At 43.8% G+C, this 19,598-nt stretch overlaps 1 protein-coding gene across 1 annotated transcript; it reads right to left on the bottom strand.

The window, feature by feature from the left end:
* Positions 1–5,572: 5,572 nt before the first annotated feature.
* Positions 5,573–6,531, bottom strand: LOC309545630 (uncharacterized protein; the record flags this gene model as incomplete). The annotated part of the gene is made up of 2 exons (XM_082244884.1): positions 6,186–6,531; positions 5,573–6,082 (listed from the first exon to the last, which is right to left on the bottom strand). Exons 1-2 carry the CDS (start codon positions 6,429–6,431, stop codon positions 5,573–5,575), a joined length of 756 nt encoding a protein of 251 aa, XP_082101010.1. The 5' UTR covers positions 6,432–6,531.
* Between the last annotated feature and the right edge of the window lie 13,067 nt (positions 6,532–19,598).

The following is a 19,598-nucleotide window of genomic DNA, read 5'->3' on the forward strand; positions in this document are numbered from 1 at the left end:
GGTGACAAATATGTATCCAAACATCTCAAAGAATATTTTCTAATTAAAGCGGAGTTCCGGGCAGAGAAACGTTTTTTTTTTTTGAACATACCCCCGGGACAGTCAGGGCTAGCACATTCCACAATGGCTAGCCTCTGATCTGTCCCGGTTCGCACTTACCTTTTAGAAGAAATACTTACTTAGAAGTTTTCTTCCACAGCGTTTCCATCTCGGTTGTGGGCAGCTGAAGCCGGCGCGGTCCTCTTCTCTGTCTTCTTCCGCGTCTTCGTGTCCCAGAATGCGCCGCACCGGCCCCTCTCGTCACTTCCGGTGCCGCGCCGCATTCCGGCGTCGCCCGGAAATGACGAGCGGGGCCGGTGCGGCGCATTGATTCCTGGGAGCTATGACGTTTAGCTCCCAGGAATCATTGCGAGGCAGGAAGTGACGGGGAGAGCCTCGGCGCTGGAGGAGGAAGCTGTCATAGGTGAGTATTTACAATCGTCAATTACAAGGTGAGTTTTAAAAAAAAAAAATCTAACTATCCAATTCCTTTTCAGGTGCGGCATACCTAGCGGACGGGCACAAAAAAAAAAATATAGTTTTTGTGCCCGGAACTCCGCTTTAACTCTGACTCTGTAACGGATCCATGGGCATTATGGGGAGCCCATAAGGCATATATGAGGGGGATTTGCATTCAACACAATGCTAAACAAAAAAAATTATATAATGCCAAGCTTTCATCCCTAATCTCCCAGATTCATACTCTCGAATCTAGAAACAAGTTAGCCCCACATACAAAAACCTCCAATACCCTTCACACCCTCAGAAACTATTTAAGAAAGTTACTCCGAAAACTTAAACTAACTTATTATGCTCAGGCAAACAAAGCCGGGAAATTCCTAGCTAATAGAATAAAGTCACGACAAGCCAAAGCTAGAATATCCCATATATCGCACTCCAACCCAACAATCAAATTGACTCACCCCCAAGAAATTGGGTATGAATTTGAAAGCTACTATCAATCTCTCTACAATTTGGAAAATGACCCCTCCATATATAAACCATCTAAACATGAAATATCATTTTTCTTAGATAAACTTAATTTACCAACTCTTTCAGACGAACAGCTTTCTGATCTTAATGCTCCCATCCACATTGACGAAATCCAAAAAATAATTCTCTCACTCCCTAATGGTAAATCTCCTGGCCTAGATGGTTTTCCAAGCAAATACTATAAACTCCACCAATAAAACTTTAGCACCCCACCTTCTCAGTGTCTTTAACAAAGCACTTAAAACATCTGCTTTCCCTGAAGAGATGCTGGGAGCATATGTGGTCATCCTCCCCAAACCCGGCAAGGATCCATCTTCGCCCTCTAGCTATCGACGAATCTCATTACTAAATACAGATCTAAAGTTCTATGTGAAATTCATAGCCAAGAGACTCCAAAATATCCTACCATTTCTGATTAAAAGGGATCAAATGGGGTTCATGCCAGGACGCCAAACATCTGACGCCACTAGAAGGCTAATAAACATTATCCATGTTGCCGAAAAAAGTCGAACGCCTTCTTTCCTCCTTACCCTGGATGCAGAGAAGGCGTTCGACAGAGTGAATTGGGAATACATAAAGACTGTATTATTGAAATTTGGCTTGAAAGGCAACATACTTTTGGCCATCCTAGCATTATACTCCAAACCGTCAGCCAGAGTCTATACCCAAGGTACGCTCTCCAAATCGTTTAAAATCGCTAATGGTACCCGCCAGGGTTGCCCCCTCTCCCCCATCATATTTAACCTCTCCATAGAACCACTTGCTGAAGCAATCCGCCTGTCATCTGAAATAAACGGTTTTAATATTGGAGACATTGATCATAAAATTAACCTCTTTGCTGCTGACATCATACTAATGCTCACGAATCCCCTGATATCTCTTCCTGCTGCATATAACATTTTGCAAGAGCTTAGCAAACTCTCATATTATAAGATAAATGACACTAAATCAATGATTTTAGACCTTGGAGTACCTCAAGACATTAGTCATACCTTACAAAATCTATACCCCTTTCCATGGATAAAAGACAAAATATCATACCTAGGAATATATCTCACACCTAACATATGCACATTGCTTCCCACGAATCTCGCCCCCCTAAAACAAAAAATAAACTCTGATTTATCCCGTATTGTCAAACTGGAAATCTCATGGGGAGCCAGAATCGCAGCCATAAAAATGTCTGTTCTACTGCAGATTCTTTACCTCTTCCGTGCACTACCAATCCCCTTTAACAAATCCCATCTAAAATCGCTTGAAGGTATTCTTAAAAAATTCCTTTGGACAAACAAAAAAGCACGGGTAGCGTATGATGTTCTAACCAAACATAAGTATCTAGGAGGGGCCGGTCTCCCAGACCTCTCATCCTATCTCTGGGCCACGTGTCTTGACCAAATCAAACATTGGTTCCCAAAACTTGAGAAACCCCTGTGGTCCCTATTGGAGTCCAATTTAGCCCCTACTAAAGACCTACAACTACTACTCATAGGAGATAGATGGATCTCTCGGAATCTTTCGAAATTACCTCCGACCATTAAAACATCATTAATTGCTTGGAGACAACTATCCAACAGACATCCCTTGACTAATATACTTTCAGACTATTCTATACTATTGTCCTTCCTAGAATCAAAAATTTATAGGCTCAACATACGACCCCTTATAAAGTCCAATCTTATGAATCTATCTCAGTTCTACAACAACGGTAAGCTAAAAAAAATAGAAGACCTATCTCAAGAATTCAACCTTCCACCAGAAATGAATCCCACAATATCAAAGATTCTGCTATTAACCACTTGCCTTCTGTGCACTTAAACACCCTTCCCATCCAGGCCAATTTTCAGCTTTCAGCGCTGTCACACTTTGAATGACAATTGCACGGTCATGCTACACTGTACCCATATGAAATTTTTATCATTTTTTTCACACAAATAGAGCTTTCTTTTGGTGGTATTTAATCATCTCTGGGTTTTTTATTTTTTACAAAAAAAAAGAATAAAGACAAAAAATTTTGAAAAAAAAAAAAAGTTTTTCTTATTTTCTGCGAGTAAATTTTGAAAATAAATTTTTCTCCTTCACTGATGTGCGCTGATGAGGCGGCACTGATGGGCACTGATAGGCTGCACTGATGGGCACTGATGAGGTGGCACTTATGGGCACTGATGAGGTGGCACTTATGGGCACTGATGAGGAGGTACTAATATGCCGCACTGATGAGCACTGAGAGGCGGCACTGAGAGGCAGCACTGAGAGGCGGCACTGATGAGCACTGATAGGCGGCACTGCTGGGCACTGATAGGCGGCACTGCTGGGCACTGAGAGGCGGCACTGCTGGGCACTGAGAGGTGGCACTGCTGGGCACTGACAGGTGGCACTGCTGGGCACTGAGAGGCGGCACTGATGGGCACTGATAGGCGGCACTGATGGGCACTGGCGGATGGCACTGGACACTGACGGGTGGCACTGATGAGCGGCACTGATGGGCAGCACCATCAGTGCCCACACTCAGTGCCCATAGTGCTGCCAGTCAGTGCTCATCAGTGCCTAGATGAGCAGGCACTGATGGGCACTGACTAGCAGCACTATGGGCACTGATTGTGGGCATTGATGGGGGGCACTGATGGCGGGCACTGTGGGCACTGATGTGGGGGCACTGTGTGTGTGTTTTTACCTTTTAGTAATCAGGGCACTGGTGATCGGTGCCCTGATTACATTGCTGTGTGTCCCCAGCGGCTGTCGGCTCCCCCTCCTTCCTCACACTGCAGGCTCCGTGTGAGGAAGGAGCGCCGGCGATGAGAGATGATCTCATATGTTTACATATGAGATCATCGCTCATTGGACGGCCAGATCACGTGGTGAATGGCCGCTGTGATTGGCCATTCACCACGATCTGTGATCGGCTGTGTCCAAGGGACACGGCCGACACAGATTTTCCCCGCAGCGCGCTGGGGGCGTGTCACTGGGAGGCCGTTTAAAAACGGCCTCCCGAAAATTCGAGTCCGCGCTGCAGCCGTATATAGGCTGTAGCGCGGACGGGGGGAGGTTAATGGCCAAACACCCCCTTATAGAACTTCCCACAAATGCACAATCTTGGCAGCTATATATATTTGACCCCCCCCCCCCCAAAAAAAAAGGCATATCGCTTTTTTACAATACCCTAAGTACCGAATTACCCTCATTCAAAACTTCACACATGTCCAAATGGGAAGAAACTTTGAAAATCACATTTAATACACAACAATGGCAATATGCTCTCAGGTCCATTTACAAATATTCTCATTGTACAAACCACTGTGAAAATTACTAATAGATGGTACTTCAGGCCCTATAGACTTGCGAAAATGTCAGCTAGCATCCCATCTCTGTGTTGGAGAGAATGTGGACAAGTAGGCACACTACAGCCAGTGTTGCTCATCTTAGTTTAAAAAAGTAATTAGTTACAGTTACAAATTACTTCTCCCAAAAAGTAATTGAGTTACTGACTCAGTTACGACATAGAAAAAGTAATTAGTTACTCAGCAAAGTAACTGTGACTTTTTTTTTAATATTCTATAATGCAATTACGTTCTATAACATCTTTAATAGCAAAGATGTTTATATTAACTGATTGAAGAATAAAAACACTATATACAGTATTTTAGAACATTTGGTATTTATTTTAACCGAACTCAATAGATTGCAGCCTGCCATAGATATGAATGATATGCATAGAAACATATAAAAAATAAATATTGAAACTAAAATTCAAGTGCAAAATTAAGACACACAAATGTAAACTTGTGTAAAAAGAAACAAAGGAAAATCTGGCCATTAGTGCAAATCTCTGTAACTGTATATTAGGCCTACTGCACAATAAACAGAAGTTTTGTTACTGTACTGAATAGTTACGAGTTGGAGAACAGAACACTATCCAACTCATAACTATTCAGTACAGTAACAAAACTTCTGTTTATTGTACAGTTATCCTAATATACAGTTACAGAGATTTGCACTAATGGCCAGGTTTTCCTTTGTTTCTTTTTACACAATTATACAGATAATTAATTGCACTAATTAAAGGCCATATTTTCCTTTGTTTCTTAAGAAACAAAGGGAAATCTGGCCTTTAATTAGTGCAATTATCTGTGTATCTGTATAACTGTGTAAAAAGAAACAAAGGAAAAGCTGGCCATTAGTGCAAATCTCTGTAACTGTATATTAGGCCTACTGCACAATAAACAGAAGTTTTGTTACTGTACTGAATAGTTAACAGTTGGATAGTGTTCGTTATAGAGAACACTATCCAACTCTTATATATTCAGTACAGTAACAAAATTAAATATTGAAAAAAAATAATGTTCAGTGTTCACACACTTTGCATTCAAGTGCAAAACTAAGACACACAACTGTAAACCTGTGTAATAAGAAACAGAGGAAAATCTGGCCTTTAATTAGTATAATACTGCACAAGAAACAGAACACTATCCAACTCTCCATGCAGATTAACATGTTGTTCGTTCTCAGTGAAAATGAACAATACATTAATCTATACTCCTCTCATCTAACAACTAAACCAGTGGTTGTATCGTAGGTGGAGAAGCTTTTCGAATCTTTTGTCTGACAGTCTGTTCCTCTTCGGAGAGAAGACAAGCTTGCCCAGGCTGAAAAGTCTCTCAACAGGTGCACTAGATGGAGTAGCAGCATTGTAACGTAGTGCAATTTTCTTGATGAGAGAAAATCCACACAGAGAGTTAAAGTGTTGTGCTGAAGATCTAATATAGTCTGCCACCTGGTTTTCTGCTGCTGAAGAGGAGGTTTCCTCCTCGTCCTCCTCAAAGGAAAAGAAATCGTTCTCTTTGGCTGACTCTGTGTGATGTGTAGATGTGCTGTTGTTACCTTGTTGTTGTGGTTCTTCGAGGACAATTCTTCGGCACTCTGCCAGCAAACTTGCCTTAGCCTTATCCTTTAACTCCTGCGAGCGCAGCCAGCGAAGCTTGAATTTCGGAAGAGTTACGGCAGCAAGTATAGCCTCTTCATTTCCCAGGACATCAGAAAATCTGGTTTTGATAGCCTGAAATAATAATCATAATTAGTAGCAGTTGTATTTATTATTATATGAGTACTACAGCAATGTTCACTTAATAAATAATAAAATATTAAATTAAAGTTCTTACTGTTATTATGGCGTCAGGAAGGTCCCTCAGGATTTGCAGACCACTTTGAAGGTCTTCTGTTTTCAGCATTAATGTTTCAATCGTTGGTAGGAGTGTACCATGAAAACAATTCTCTTCTCCCTGAAGTATATCCAAGGCAACTGTAAGGGGCTTCATCGCAATACAGTACTCCTTTAAAAACTGGTGTTCCCTTTCTGTTATCGCTGTCAGTCCTAATTTGGAGGAAATGGTGTTAAGGTCTACCATAGATATTTCACAGATTCGAGCCAGGGCATCATAGAAGGAATTCCATCGTGTTGTACAAGGTACAAGCAGCTTTTTTGACACCAACTCATCAACTGTTTCAGTAGCCAAAGCTGATCGACTGGTCTTGTTCCATAGGGCAGTACATTTGGCAGTAGCACTTCTATAAACAGCCTTTGTTGCAGATTTTCACAGCAGCCACTTGTCCACATCTGTGCATGAAATCAGATTTAGTGTGTGTGATGCACATCTCTTGTGGGGGGGGCAAAGTGATCACATCACCATCATTATCCTCACCACCAGTTGCATGCAGAGCATCATTAATGTCTGTAAATGTCACCTCATCTTCATCGTTTTCTTCAGAATCACTTTCCTCAAGTGGCTGGTACCTCTTAAATGCTTTAACAAAATTAGAGCCATTATCAGTCACTGTTGCTGTGATTTTGTGTGTTATCCCATATGTTGAGTGTATATTGTCAAGCTCAAGTGCTATGGTGTCATAACTATGATGCCCCTTAAACCGTCTGCAGGCAAGAGCTGCTTTCTCTCTTTCCATGTTATTTGGATTGATCCAATGTGCTGTCACACCCAGATAACTTTTATTGTGGCAAGTCCAGATGTCTGCTGTAGTTGAAATATACTGTAACTCCTCAAATGACGTTTTGAGCTCAATATTCATTTTTTCATATTCATTGTCTATGAATTTAGCAAAAGTGTTTCGGCATGGGGCAACCCCCTTTCCTCCTCCTCGTATTGGTATTTTAGCAAGGATAGCCCTGAATGACTCAGACACCACAGTGGACAGGGGGAGCATGTTTTCAACAACATACCTTGCAATCAATGTATTTAGCTCGGGCTTGGTCACGTGTTGCTGACTCGCAAAATCGAGCGTTGCTTGTTTTAACACAGTGGGTCTGTCTCCTTCGCTACCTGCATTCGGGGTTGGGTTAGCAGCAACAAGTGTCATGTTTGCATGTGTTGATGTGAGGTGCTTCATAAGATTTGAGTTGCTTGAGGCAGACGTGGATAAAGTCTTTTTTCCTGGGCATAGCGTGCATGTTACATAAACATTCTTGCCTTTAATTTCAATTAGGGAGAAGTAGTGCCGGTACTTCCAGTTCGAGAATGCTATGTTTGATTTTACCCAGCTCATCGCCATTGTCGCTGACGGCTGGTGTGGCACTGCACTGGTGGCTGTCCTGAGCTGAGTCTGACTCCTGAGTTCTAACTCCTGAGTCCTGACTGTGGTATGTTATGTTTTTTTGGTATCTGCTGCTGCCTGGACTGGCTGGCTGCTGCTGGTGGTGGGCGGCTGCCTGGCTGGTGGTGGCGTGGCACACTGGTGGTGGCGTGGGCGCTTGGCACACTGGTGGTGGGCGGCTGCCTGGCTGGTGGTGGCGTGGGCGCTTGGCACACTGGTGGTGACGAGGCACACTGGTGGTGGCGTGGCACACTGGTGGTGACGTGGGTGTGGCACACTGGTGGTGACGTGGGTGTGGCACACTGGTGGTGGGTGGCTGCCTGGCTGGTGGTGGCGTGGGCGCTTGGCACACTGGTGGTGACATGGCACACTGGTGGTGGCGTGGCACACTGGTGGTGACGTGGGTGTGGCACACTGGTGGTGACGTGGGTGTGGCACACTGGTGGTGGGTGGCTGCCTGGCTGGTGGTGGCATGGCACACTGGTGGTGGCGTGGGCACTTGGCACACTGGGGTGATGTGGGCGGCACACTGGTGGTGGGCAGCTGCCTGGCTGGTGGTGGCATGGGCGCTTGGCACACTGGTGGTGACGTGGCACACTGGTGGTGGCGTGGCACACTGGTGGTGACGTGGGTGTGGCACACTGGTGGTGGGTGGCTGCCTGGCTGGTGGTGGCGTGGCACACTGGTGGTGGCGTGGGCGCTTGGCACACTGGGGTGATGTGGGTGGCACACTGGTGGTGGGCGGCTGCCTGGTTGGTGGTGGCGTGGGTGCTTGGCACACTGGTGGTGACGTGGCACACTGGTGGTGGTGGTGGCGTGGCACACTGGTGGTGATGTGGGTGTGGCACACTGGTGGTGACGTGGGTGTGGTACACTGGTGGGGGGCAGCTGCCTGGCTGGTGGTGGCGTGGCACACTGGTGGTGGCGTGGGTGCTTGGCACACTGGTGGTGACGTGGCACACTGGTGGTGACGTGGGTCTGGCACACTGGTGGTGACGTGGGTGTGGTACACTGGTGGGGGGCAGCTGCCTGGCTGGTGGTGGCGTGGCACACTGGTGGTGGCGTAGGTGCTTGGCACACTGGTGGTGGCGTGGGCGCTTGGCACACTGGTGGTGACTTGGGCGGCACACTGGTGGTGGCGGGCGGCTGCCTGGCTGCTGGTGGCATGGGCGCTTGGCACACTGGTGGTGACGTGGCACACTGGTGGTGGTGTGGAAGGTGGCTGGTGGGTGGTGGTGGCTGGTGGGGGGTCTGAGTCCTGACTGTCTGTGAGTTTTTTTTTTTGTTACCTGCTGTGCTGGGCTTGCTGGTGGTGGTGTGGCCTCTGGCCTGGCAGGCACACTGTTGTCCGGGTCCCTCTGGCTCCTTCCTCCTGCAGGCCTGCCTGTCTCTGTGCCTCTCTCCTCCTCTGGGCTGGCTGTGTGTGTTGGACTGGACTCGTTGGTGGACTGGTGGTGGTCTTCCTGCTGGCTGCTGCCCACTGTGCCCTACTGCCTTCTGCCCTGTGGTGTGGTGGACTAGTCTCCTCCTGGCCTGGGCTGGACTATATCGTTTTTAAACTGACTGTGCTGGAGTGCTGGTCTCTGGTCTGTAACTTACTGCCCTGCTGCCACTGGTTGACTAGACTAGTACTTGTTTGTTGTTGCTGTACTTGTATTATATTTTATTAGGCAGTGGCACTGGCAGACTGGCACTGGACCTGGCTGGGTAGGAATCGGAGCGCCGCCCCGCTCTCCCCTGTCCTCTTGCTGCTACTGGCGCGCTGTTCTGCTGCTGCCGTGTCTGTGACTGTGAGACAGGCAGCGCCGCGTGAGTGACGTCACGTGACTCACTCGATGAGTCACCTCCTCTTCTTCTCTCTCCAGGACCGCGGACAGCGGTCATAGAGGACTCGGAGAGGGGGAATACAATTACATCTACTGCCATCTAGTGGCGGTAGATGTAATTGCGGTAACGGCGTAACGCAGCCGGAAGTAGCAGCAGCGGAGTTACAGGGAGACAATGAGTAATCTGATAGATTACTCGTTACCCTGAAAAGTAACTGCGTTAAGTAACGCCGTTTACTTAAACGCAGTTACTTCCAACACTGACTACAGCACATCCTTTGGGAATGTCCCTCCCTAACCAGCTTCTGGAAATCGGTATTCCAAAGTATAGCTTCCTGTACAGGCATACTAACTCCTCCCAGAGCAGAGCTTGCATTATTGAACATAGGTATTGATAACCATCCCCCCTCAGACAGAGCAGTCATAACACATATACTCCTAGCATCAAGAACATTAATCCTAAGGAAAAGGAGATCTACACTTATCCCTAATTTCTCAGAAGTAGTCTCCTTGGTAAATAACAACTTCCAATCTGAAAAATCCTTGGCTATTAATACATTATCATAATAGGTTCCAACAATCTTGGTCTATTTGGCCGTATGCCCGGCAACTCAGAAGTTGATAACCTATTGGTTGATGATAAATCCTAACAATTGAAAAGTTTTACTAATCCGATGTCACCCTATGGCACCAAGGTCATTGATCCTTCACGTATTGGTGCCATTGTGCTACATTAAGACATAATCTTTCTCATACTTACTTAGTTGATAATCCACCTGTTGACAGATCACCCTTGCAATGTAAATCTCTGTATGATCACTTACTCTGTATTCTTACTTTCACTGTATTCCAATGGCCTTTGGAAAACATGCTGTTACTGTTATTCTATTACCCACTGTTAATACTACCCTTGTTGTTACCCATTTTTTTCATGAAAAATCAATAAAAATTATTGTTAAAAAAAAAGGTATTTACTCAAGAGATAAGACTATAATTTTATCCCTTTACAAAACTCTGGTTCAACCACATCTTGAGTATACCATCCAATTCTGATCTCCAGTCCTTAGGAATGATGTGCTGGAACTGGAGAGAGTCCAGAGAAAGGCAACTAAGCTGATAAGTGGACTGGGAGTTCCTGATGGCGACACTACAGGCGTTTGGCCTAGGCCCCCGCCTGTGTCGCTTGATTAATGCTTTATATAAATCCCCTACTGCTCAGATTAAAGTTAATGGTATCCTTAGCGAATCAATCAAGCTTTCTAATGGGACCAGACAGGGCTGCCCGCTTTCCCCTATACTTTTTGTTTTATCTCTGGAACCTTTCTTAGCTAGAATCCAAGCAAACCCATCGATTCACGGCATCACGGTCGGGTCTATGTCACACAAATACGCGGCCTATGCGGACGATGTTCTTTTTTATGTACAACAACCTATGATATCCCTGCCTAATCTTCTTTCTGAATTTGATAGATATAGTGCTCTGTCTAATTTTAAAATCAATCTAGCGAAGTCGGAAATTTTAAATGTTACAATCGCCCCGGCAATGGTACATAACATCAGCCCAGCATTTCCCTTTATATGGCAATCCTATTCTCTTAAATACTTAGGGGTACATATTACTGCCCAGGTGGAGGATCTAGCACGGGCAAATTATATTCCTTTACTTAACACAATTAGAGCTAACTTCGCGAATTGGCATCATTTAGCCACCTCTTGGGTGGGGAGAGTGAACGTTGTCAAGATGAATGTGCTGCCCAGGGTGCTCTTCATGTTTCAAATGCTGCCGTTTAACATACCCGTCAATTTGGTGAGGACCTTAAACTCTCTGGTTAGAGCATATGTTTGGCGCCGCTCACAGCCTCGGCTGGCGCTCTCGCTACTTATGCGGGGCAAAAGCCGGGGGGGGTTGGCGGTGCCGGATTTTGGGAGATATCTGAATGCCGTTTCCCTGGTTCGGATAGCCGATTGGAAATATCATACAGATGAAAAGCTCTGGGTTCAGCTGGAGCAGAAGCTGGCAAATACATCATTATATACTCAACTTTGGGTACCGCCGGAGACTAGAAATCTTGCTAATACTATTTCGCCCTTAACCAGTTCGGTTCTCCGTGCCTGGGATCGGCTTCATAGGCTCCATAAAATTCCATACAACTCACCGCTTATGCCGATTTTAGGCCATAGCCTTTTCCCGCCTGGTTATAAAGATCACTCTTTCTCCCATTGGCTACCACAGGCCAATGCTACGCTGTTGCATCATGTAACGGGGATGGAAGGAATACTCCCACTCTCTAAAATATGCCAGACCTCACCAAAGACATTTATGGACTGTTGGAAATATCACCAACTTCAGCAATTTGTGAAAAAATTACCTCAACCCTTACGCAATATACACTCCCTGAACCCGATTGAACAAATCCTAGCACGCCCTGAACCAGGTAAAGGTTTACTATCAAAGTTTTATAAGGCATTGGACGCACTGAGTCCCAACTCCACCCCACATTTCCTGAAACAGTGGCAACTAGATTTTAAATGTACCCTTTCGCCGACACAGGAGGAGGTTATCCTCCAACTGTCTCATAGTTCAGGAATTTCGGCGCGGACAGCAGAAGCCAATTATAAGTTTCTCACTAGATGGCACTACTCCCCCGTTAAGCTACAGATGATGACACCATCTCTCTCGGCTGCCTGTTGGAGAGGCTGTGGGCTCAAAGCTACGCACGCACATATTTGGTGGTTCTGCCCAGCAATCCAACCCTTTTGGACTAGCGTATTATCTTTAATTAAAGAGATTCAGGGTTTTCCTATTGCTAGGGATCCGCTGTCTGTTCTATTCCATGACACTAAACTCCCTCCGGCCCAGTATCGAAAATCTATTACCCCTCACCTTTTAAATGCAGCCAAAGCACTAATCCCAAAATATTGGAAACAGTCTACAGTTCCTTCGATACCTCAATGGTTGCAGGCAGTCGACCGTATTTATTACCTGGAAGACATGACATTGGATCTTCGTGGTCAGGCATCTCTGGCACGTAAGATTTGGTCTTGTTGGTTAACATTTACCCACACTAATATATACGCTTCATATATGGCTGAGGCCTCACCAGGCTAGAACGTCAAGACTGGTGAAACACCAAGGGACCCCCTTTCCCTCTCCCCCTTTTTTTTTCCTTCCCCGGCTCCTTCTTCTCTCTTTTCTTTCTCTTTTTTCTATATTGAAGACCCCCCCCCCCCCGTTTAAAAAAAATTGGACTAAAATGTTTAACAATCCCAGAAATATTGATTTTTTTTTTTTCTTTTCTTTTTTTTTCTCATGCTTGTATAATTTGTATAAAACTCAATAAAAATATAATAAATAAAAAAAACTAAGCTGATAAGGGGACTAGAGGACTTCTGTTATGAGAAACAACTGCAAGCATTTAACCTTTTCTCCCTGAGGATATGATTGCATATATCTAGCATTGGTAGAAAACGATTTATTCTTAGGTCACTTAAGAAAACACATGGCCTCTCAGTGAAGTTGGTTGGGGGGGGGGGCTCTTTACTGTTAGAGTGGTAAGGATGTGGAACTCCCTTCCACAATTGGTGGTGTCAGTGGAGAGTGTCGATCATTTAAAAAAAAAAAAAACTCTTAGATGGGCATCTCAGGGAGTGCAATATACAGGGATATAGGAAATTATATTGACATAAGCATGATGTCTTTATTCAACCCTACCAACTATGTAAACTAAAATCTTTCCAAACCAACTTGAGATTCTTTTTTTGTGTTTTAATAAGCCTTAAAGACCACAAATGAAAATGTAATTTTATTTGTAAAATCTTCACTATACCAGGTATATATTTTTGGTGTTTTATTATGCAGGAGAACATCTCAGAATAAAACTAGCACTTTCTATATTTAGCAATACAATTCACCAATAAATTATCACTGGTCAAACTGGAAAAAACAATATATACCGTATTTTCCGGCGTATAAGACGACTGGGCGTATAAGACGACCCCCATAATTTTCATCTACCAGTAATACTTATACTTAGGTTACCTTGGAGATATTATACTCGGCGTATAAGACGACCCCCCATTTTTGGGGGATTTTTTTGAGGTTCAAAAGTAGTCTTATACGCCAGAAAATACAGTATTTATTTTTCATATGTCTGTTTACTTTTAAGATGAAGAAATTTAAATAATATGTGATAGACCATGCAGTGAAAAGAAGCTTTGGTTATTGCAAAAAATACCATACATTATTTCTTCTCATAAATAATACTTATCATTTATTATAAACCATCATTGCCAGAATAATTGACCCAAAACTAAAATGTGCAAATTGCTCTGAAGGTAAACTGAAATAGAATACTTTTAAATCTTTTTTTTTATATATATGTATAAAACCTATTCTGTTCTAAAGAATGAATTGTTGTCTTAACATTTCCATGAATGGAAGGGTCAGGTTTCATTGTGACCAGCTGATTAGACTTAGTGTTGTAATAGGAAAAGTTGCAGTATTTTTATGGCTGTGGTTAGAAATAGCCCTAAAAACTATGTAACTAGAAATAAACAGCTGGTAAGAGGGGGGGGGGGGGGGGTCTGAAACTTGATTTATATATTGTAAGGAATAGTAATTTCAACTTTTTGACACTTTAAAAAAAAATGCCCATTAAAATATAAATGTCTGTTTAATAACATTCAATTTTAAAATAGCTTGTTAGCAAATCTATAGTATGTAACATAGTTTGTTAGTTATAGTTTGGAATTATTTTCTTTTGTTGTAAATGCTACCCAGATTGTATTTGTAAAAGTAACTTTAAGCCACCATTTACCTTTCCTAAGGATATCAGTGTCTTTATTTCTTCTAGTTTGGAAACAATTGTGTATTCTTGCTGTAACTAAAGGGCATCTAATCTGCAAGCTAACAATTGTTTGAGTCCAAGAGCATTACCATGACAGATAACTATTGCTGTCTGCAAGACAAGTAAGATGAGAAAAGTGGGGGGGATCTCAATGCCCTGACTATAAAAAACAATAAAAATGACATAAATCTTTCCCGTAGTTGGTAAACACAATAACTTTTGCGCAAACCAATCAAAATAAGCTTATTGCGATTTTTTTTACCAAAAATATGTAGCAGAAAACAAATTGGCCTAAAATGTTAAAAAATTTAGATTTTTACATTTTTTTTGGAGAATTTCATATAAAAAAAATGTGAAAAATATTTTTTTTTCAAAATTGTCGCTCTTTTTTTGTTTATAGCGCAAAAAATAAAAATCGCACAGGTGATCAAATACCACCAAAAGAAAGCTCTGTTTTTGGGAAAATAAGGACGTCAATTTCATTTGGGTACAGCGTCGCACGACCGCACAATTGTTAAAGTCATGCAGTGCCGAATTGCAAAATAGGGCCTGGTGATTGAGCAGACAAATCTTCCAGGCTAAAGTGGTTAATATGATATAATATATATTTTTAACTGCTTTTGGGCCGCCCGTCGCAGAAATACTGCAGCAGGCTGGCTGTCCTGGGCGAACCGCCAAAGGTTTACTTCGGTCTCGCGCCTGCAGCTATGGGGCAAGCGCTCTGATTGCCGCCTGCCATCCGCTATCGCTTCACACTGAGAGAGAAGAACGGTCAGCTGTTGTAAACACAGCTGACCATTCTTCTCTCTGGAATGATCATAGAGCGCCTGTGATCCTTCTATATAGGATCACAGGTCTTTGTGATCATTTCACAAGCCCTGCCCCCATATAGTTAGAAACACGCCCCTAGGTACACATTTAACCCTTTGATCACCCCTGGTTTAACCTCTTCCCTGCAAATGGAATTTTTACAGTAACAGTGCATATTTTAACCACTTGCCGCCCGCCCACCGTCAAATGATGGCGGGACGGTGCGGCCATTGTTCTGGGCGGACGTCATATGACGTCCGCCCATTCAAGCAGGACAAGCGTGCGATCGTGTGCGCGCCGCCCTGCACTGCCGGTGTCGGCGTGTCCCCGGGACACAGCCCGTCACCGGCAGGGGGGAAACAGCCAATGGGCGTGGCTGTTTCCCACGTGATCGGCTGTGTTCCAATGACACAGCCGATCACAATAGCAAAGCCCGGAAGAAGACCGCACATGCGCGATCGGGAGCGCGCAGCGCTGTCATGTCGGTGGCTCTGTGTTCCCTAGGAACACAGCTAGTCACCGGCAGTAGTAAACAGTCACTGACAGTGGCTGTTTACTATGTGATCGGCTGTGAATCCATTCACAGCCGATCACAAAATGTAAACACAGAGCAGTAACTCACTGTTACTAGCTCTTCTCCCCTCACACAGTTTCCAGTGTGAGGAGAGCAGAGCTAGAAACAGTGAGTTACTGCTCTGTACACCTGTCACAATGTAAAAGCACACCAATAAAGGTCCCCACACAGTCCTCAGCCCCCCCAATTGCACCTGTCACCCAACAGTCACCTCATCAGTGCCCAGAAATTGACACCCATAACGTTCACATGTGAGCGTAGGTGATCATTGCAAATCGCGGGACGCCTGTGCGTTGCCCGTGATTTGCAATAGCACCCCAAACGCTGTGCGATGTTGCCGCGATTTTCGCCTGCCGAATCGCAGTAACATCGCGCAAACAACGCATGACGCCCAAAAAAGGTACAAGAGCTCTTTGGGGCGTCATGTGTTGTTTGCGTGATGTTACCTCGATTCGGCAGGCGGAAATCGCAGCAACATCGCACAGCGTTTGGGGTGCTATTGCAAATCACGGGCAATGCACAGGCGCCCCGCGATTTGCAATTATTTCCAGAATGCGGGCAGAATCACAGTGATTCTGCCCTGATCTGCTATGCCCACATGTGAACGTAGCCTAAAGTGCACCTGTCACCAGAGACTGCCATCAGTACCGCCGTGCACTATCGCCCGTCACCTGTCACTCATCGGTGACCATCGCCCGTCACCTGTCTCCCCATCAATCATCGTCACCTGTCACCCCATCAGTCATCGTCACCTGCCACCCAATAAATTATCGTCACTTGTCACCCCATCAGTGATCGTCATCTGTCACCCCATCAATCATCGTCACCTGGCTGTCACCCCATCAATCATCGTCACCTGGCTGTCACCCCATCAGTGATCGTCATCTGTCACCCCATCAATCATCGTCACCCCATCAATCATCGTCACCTGTCACCCCATAAGTCATCGTTACCTGTCACCCCATCAGTCATTGTCATCTGTCACCCCATCAGTCATTGTCACCTGTCACCCCATCAGTCATCGTCATCTGTCACCCCATCAGTCATCGTCACCTGTCACCCCACCACTCATCGTCATCTGTCAACCCATCAGTCATCGTCATCTGTCACCCCGTCAGTGACCATCACCTGCCACCTATTAGTCACCTGCCACCCATCAGTGATCATCCGCAGTCAACCGTCACCCGTCGCATAGCCCATCACAGCCAGCACGTTAAAAAGGATGTACAGCAACGAGGAGGCCCTTCAGGTCCTCTCCATGACTGATGAGAGCACCGGGGAGCTCTCATCAGTATCCGAATCAAATCCCGAATCCGATTCGGAATTTGAAATCGCTAATAGTAGCGGATCGGAGATGGACTCGGACTATTCCTGTACACTTTCCTTTATACAATGTATTTTGGGGTGCAATTTTTGCTATATACATGCAACAACTTAGTGACCGCCTAACGACTATATACGTCGGCCATTAAAAGCTAAATACTGGGGTTATGGCAGCAGATAGCTGCCATAACCCCGGTATTTTTTTAACCCTCCTCTTATGTTAGAATTCTGTTACTATCCATGATGTTAACGGGTTGGTTTTGACCCGTGTTTTAAATCAGCCATAAAATACCCTCTGAATAATTATTTATCATCAAATTTGTTTCTTACCTCTTGGTTACCTTGTTAGGCTTCTTTATCCTTGAAAAGATTGGTTTTAATATTTTGACCCCTTAGACCTTTCTTTTGATAGCATACCTCTCATTTTCAAATTTAAAAAATGGTAAAATAAAGTCAGCAACTCTGAAATGTATTTGTCCTATGTTTCTTTACTTTATTTAGAGAAGCAGACAAGCAGGAAAAGAGATAGGCCCCTCCCTAACTACAGCTCACAGGGTTGAGAGGGGATTGGCTGTCAGTGTTACTAAGCAGAGAGAGTGTTTATGATTTCAGTTTTGGCACTTATTAGTGTCCTAAAATCCTATATTATAACTGGGTCAGAATTGACCCTAACACCATAAACGTCTTAATTTTCATCACAATATTTTATAATTTAGTGAAAATGATTATTTTTCTATTACATTGTTTAAATAGAGGTTCCTGACAAAGTAAAAAAATCTTGATGCAATAAACAAATTTATGTGATACTTATAGACATTCAAAACCTGAAAACGGGTCGGTTCTGACCCTAACATAAGAGGAGGGTTAAACGGCGAGCAGTCGGCTTTCAGATAAGGGTGGTCCCATTGGCGGATTTGCCGCGTAATTACCCTTACGGTGCAGGGGAAGAGGTGCCCCCCCTCCCGCCGCGTCCCAGGCGTTTTCCCAGCTTAACGGACCCGCCGGCAGCGGGGAAAATTATCCGGTCCCGGATCCTCAGAGACAGGAAGTCGAGTGAGGGCAAGATGGCCCTCACTCGACTCTATGGTCTTGGAGGACCGGAGCTATGTCAAAAGTCGTTGCCTAGCAACCAGTTTAAAGGGCCGCTTTTTTTTTTTTTTTTTTTCAACAATTTTTTTTTCTTTTTTAGTGTAGCTGTGAGGTCTGAGGTCTTTTTGACCCCAGATCTCACAATAAAGAGGACCTGTCATGCCTATTTCTATTACAAGGGATGTTTACATTCCTTGTAATAGGAATAAAAATTATCAAAACATTTTTCTTTAAAACCGTGTAAAAATAAAAAAATAATACATAAAATAAATAGGAGAAAAAAAAATGAAAGCGCCCTGTCCCCGTTAGCTCGCGCACAGAAGCGAACGCATATGCAAGTCCCGCCCACATATGTAAACGGTGTTCAAACCACACATGTGAGGTATCGCCGCGATCTTTAGAGCGAGAGCAATAATTTGAGCCCTAGACCTCCTCTGTAACTCTAAGCTGGTAACCTGTAGAAATTTTTAAAATGTTGCCTATGGGGATTTTTAAGTACCAATGTTTGGCGCCATTCTGTGAGCGTGCGCAATTTTGAAGCATGACATGTTGGGTATCTAATTACTCGGCGTAACATTATCTTTCACATTATGGAAAATTGGGCTAAATTTACTGTTTTCTTATTTTTTAATTTAAAAAAGTGAATTTTTTTTCAAAAAAATTGCATTTGGAAGACTGCTGCGCAAATATGGTGTGATAAAAAATATTGCAACGATCTCCATTTTATTCTCTAGGGTCTCTGCTAAAAAATATATATATATATATAATGTTTGGGGGTTCTAAGTAGTTTTCTAGCAAAAAAAATGATTTTAGCTTGTAAACACCAAGTGTCAAAAATAGGCCCAGTCTTAAAGTGGATAAATGGACAACTTTGTGTAAAGTGCTACTTGGATGTTAGGCCTCTGTATGTGGCTAGGCTGTTTAAAAGTGTTACACATGTAGTATCGCCATACTCAGGAGGAATAGCAGAATGTATTTTGGGGTGCAATTTTTGCTATGTACATGCTATGTGTTGGAAATATTTCATAAATGGACAACTTTGTGTAAAAAAAAATGCATTTTCATTTTCTTTCCACAGTTTCCAAAAACTTGTGGAAAAAAATGACATGTTCAAAAAACTCATTATGCCTCAAAAATTATACGTTGGGGTGTTTGCTTTCCAAAATGGGGTCATTTTATGGGGGTTTCCATTGTCCTGGTGCTTCAGGGCCTTCAAAAGTGCGATAGGTTGTCAGGAAATTATATGTGTAATTTATGCTCCTAGAATGCCGGACGGTGCTACTTGGATGTTAGGCCTCTGTATGTGGCCAGGCTGTGAAAAAGTCTCACACATGTGGTATCGCCATACTCAGGAGGAGTAGTAGAAAGTGTTTTGGGGTGTATTTGCAAGTATATATATGCTGTGTGAGAGAAATAACCTGTTAATACATCAATTTGTAAAAAAAAAAAAAAAAAATCTTCATTTTGCAAAGAATTGTGGGAAAAAATTACAACTTCAAA

The sequence above is a fragment of the Pelophylax lessonae genome (genome assembly GCF_965119305.1).
Source record: "Pelophylax lessonae genome assembly, chromosome: 2".
Taxonomy (NCBI): domain Eukaryota; kingdom Metazoa; phylum Chordata; class Amphibia; order Anura; family Ranidae; genus Pelophylax; species Pelophylax lessonae.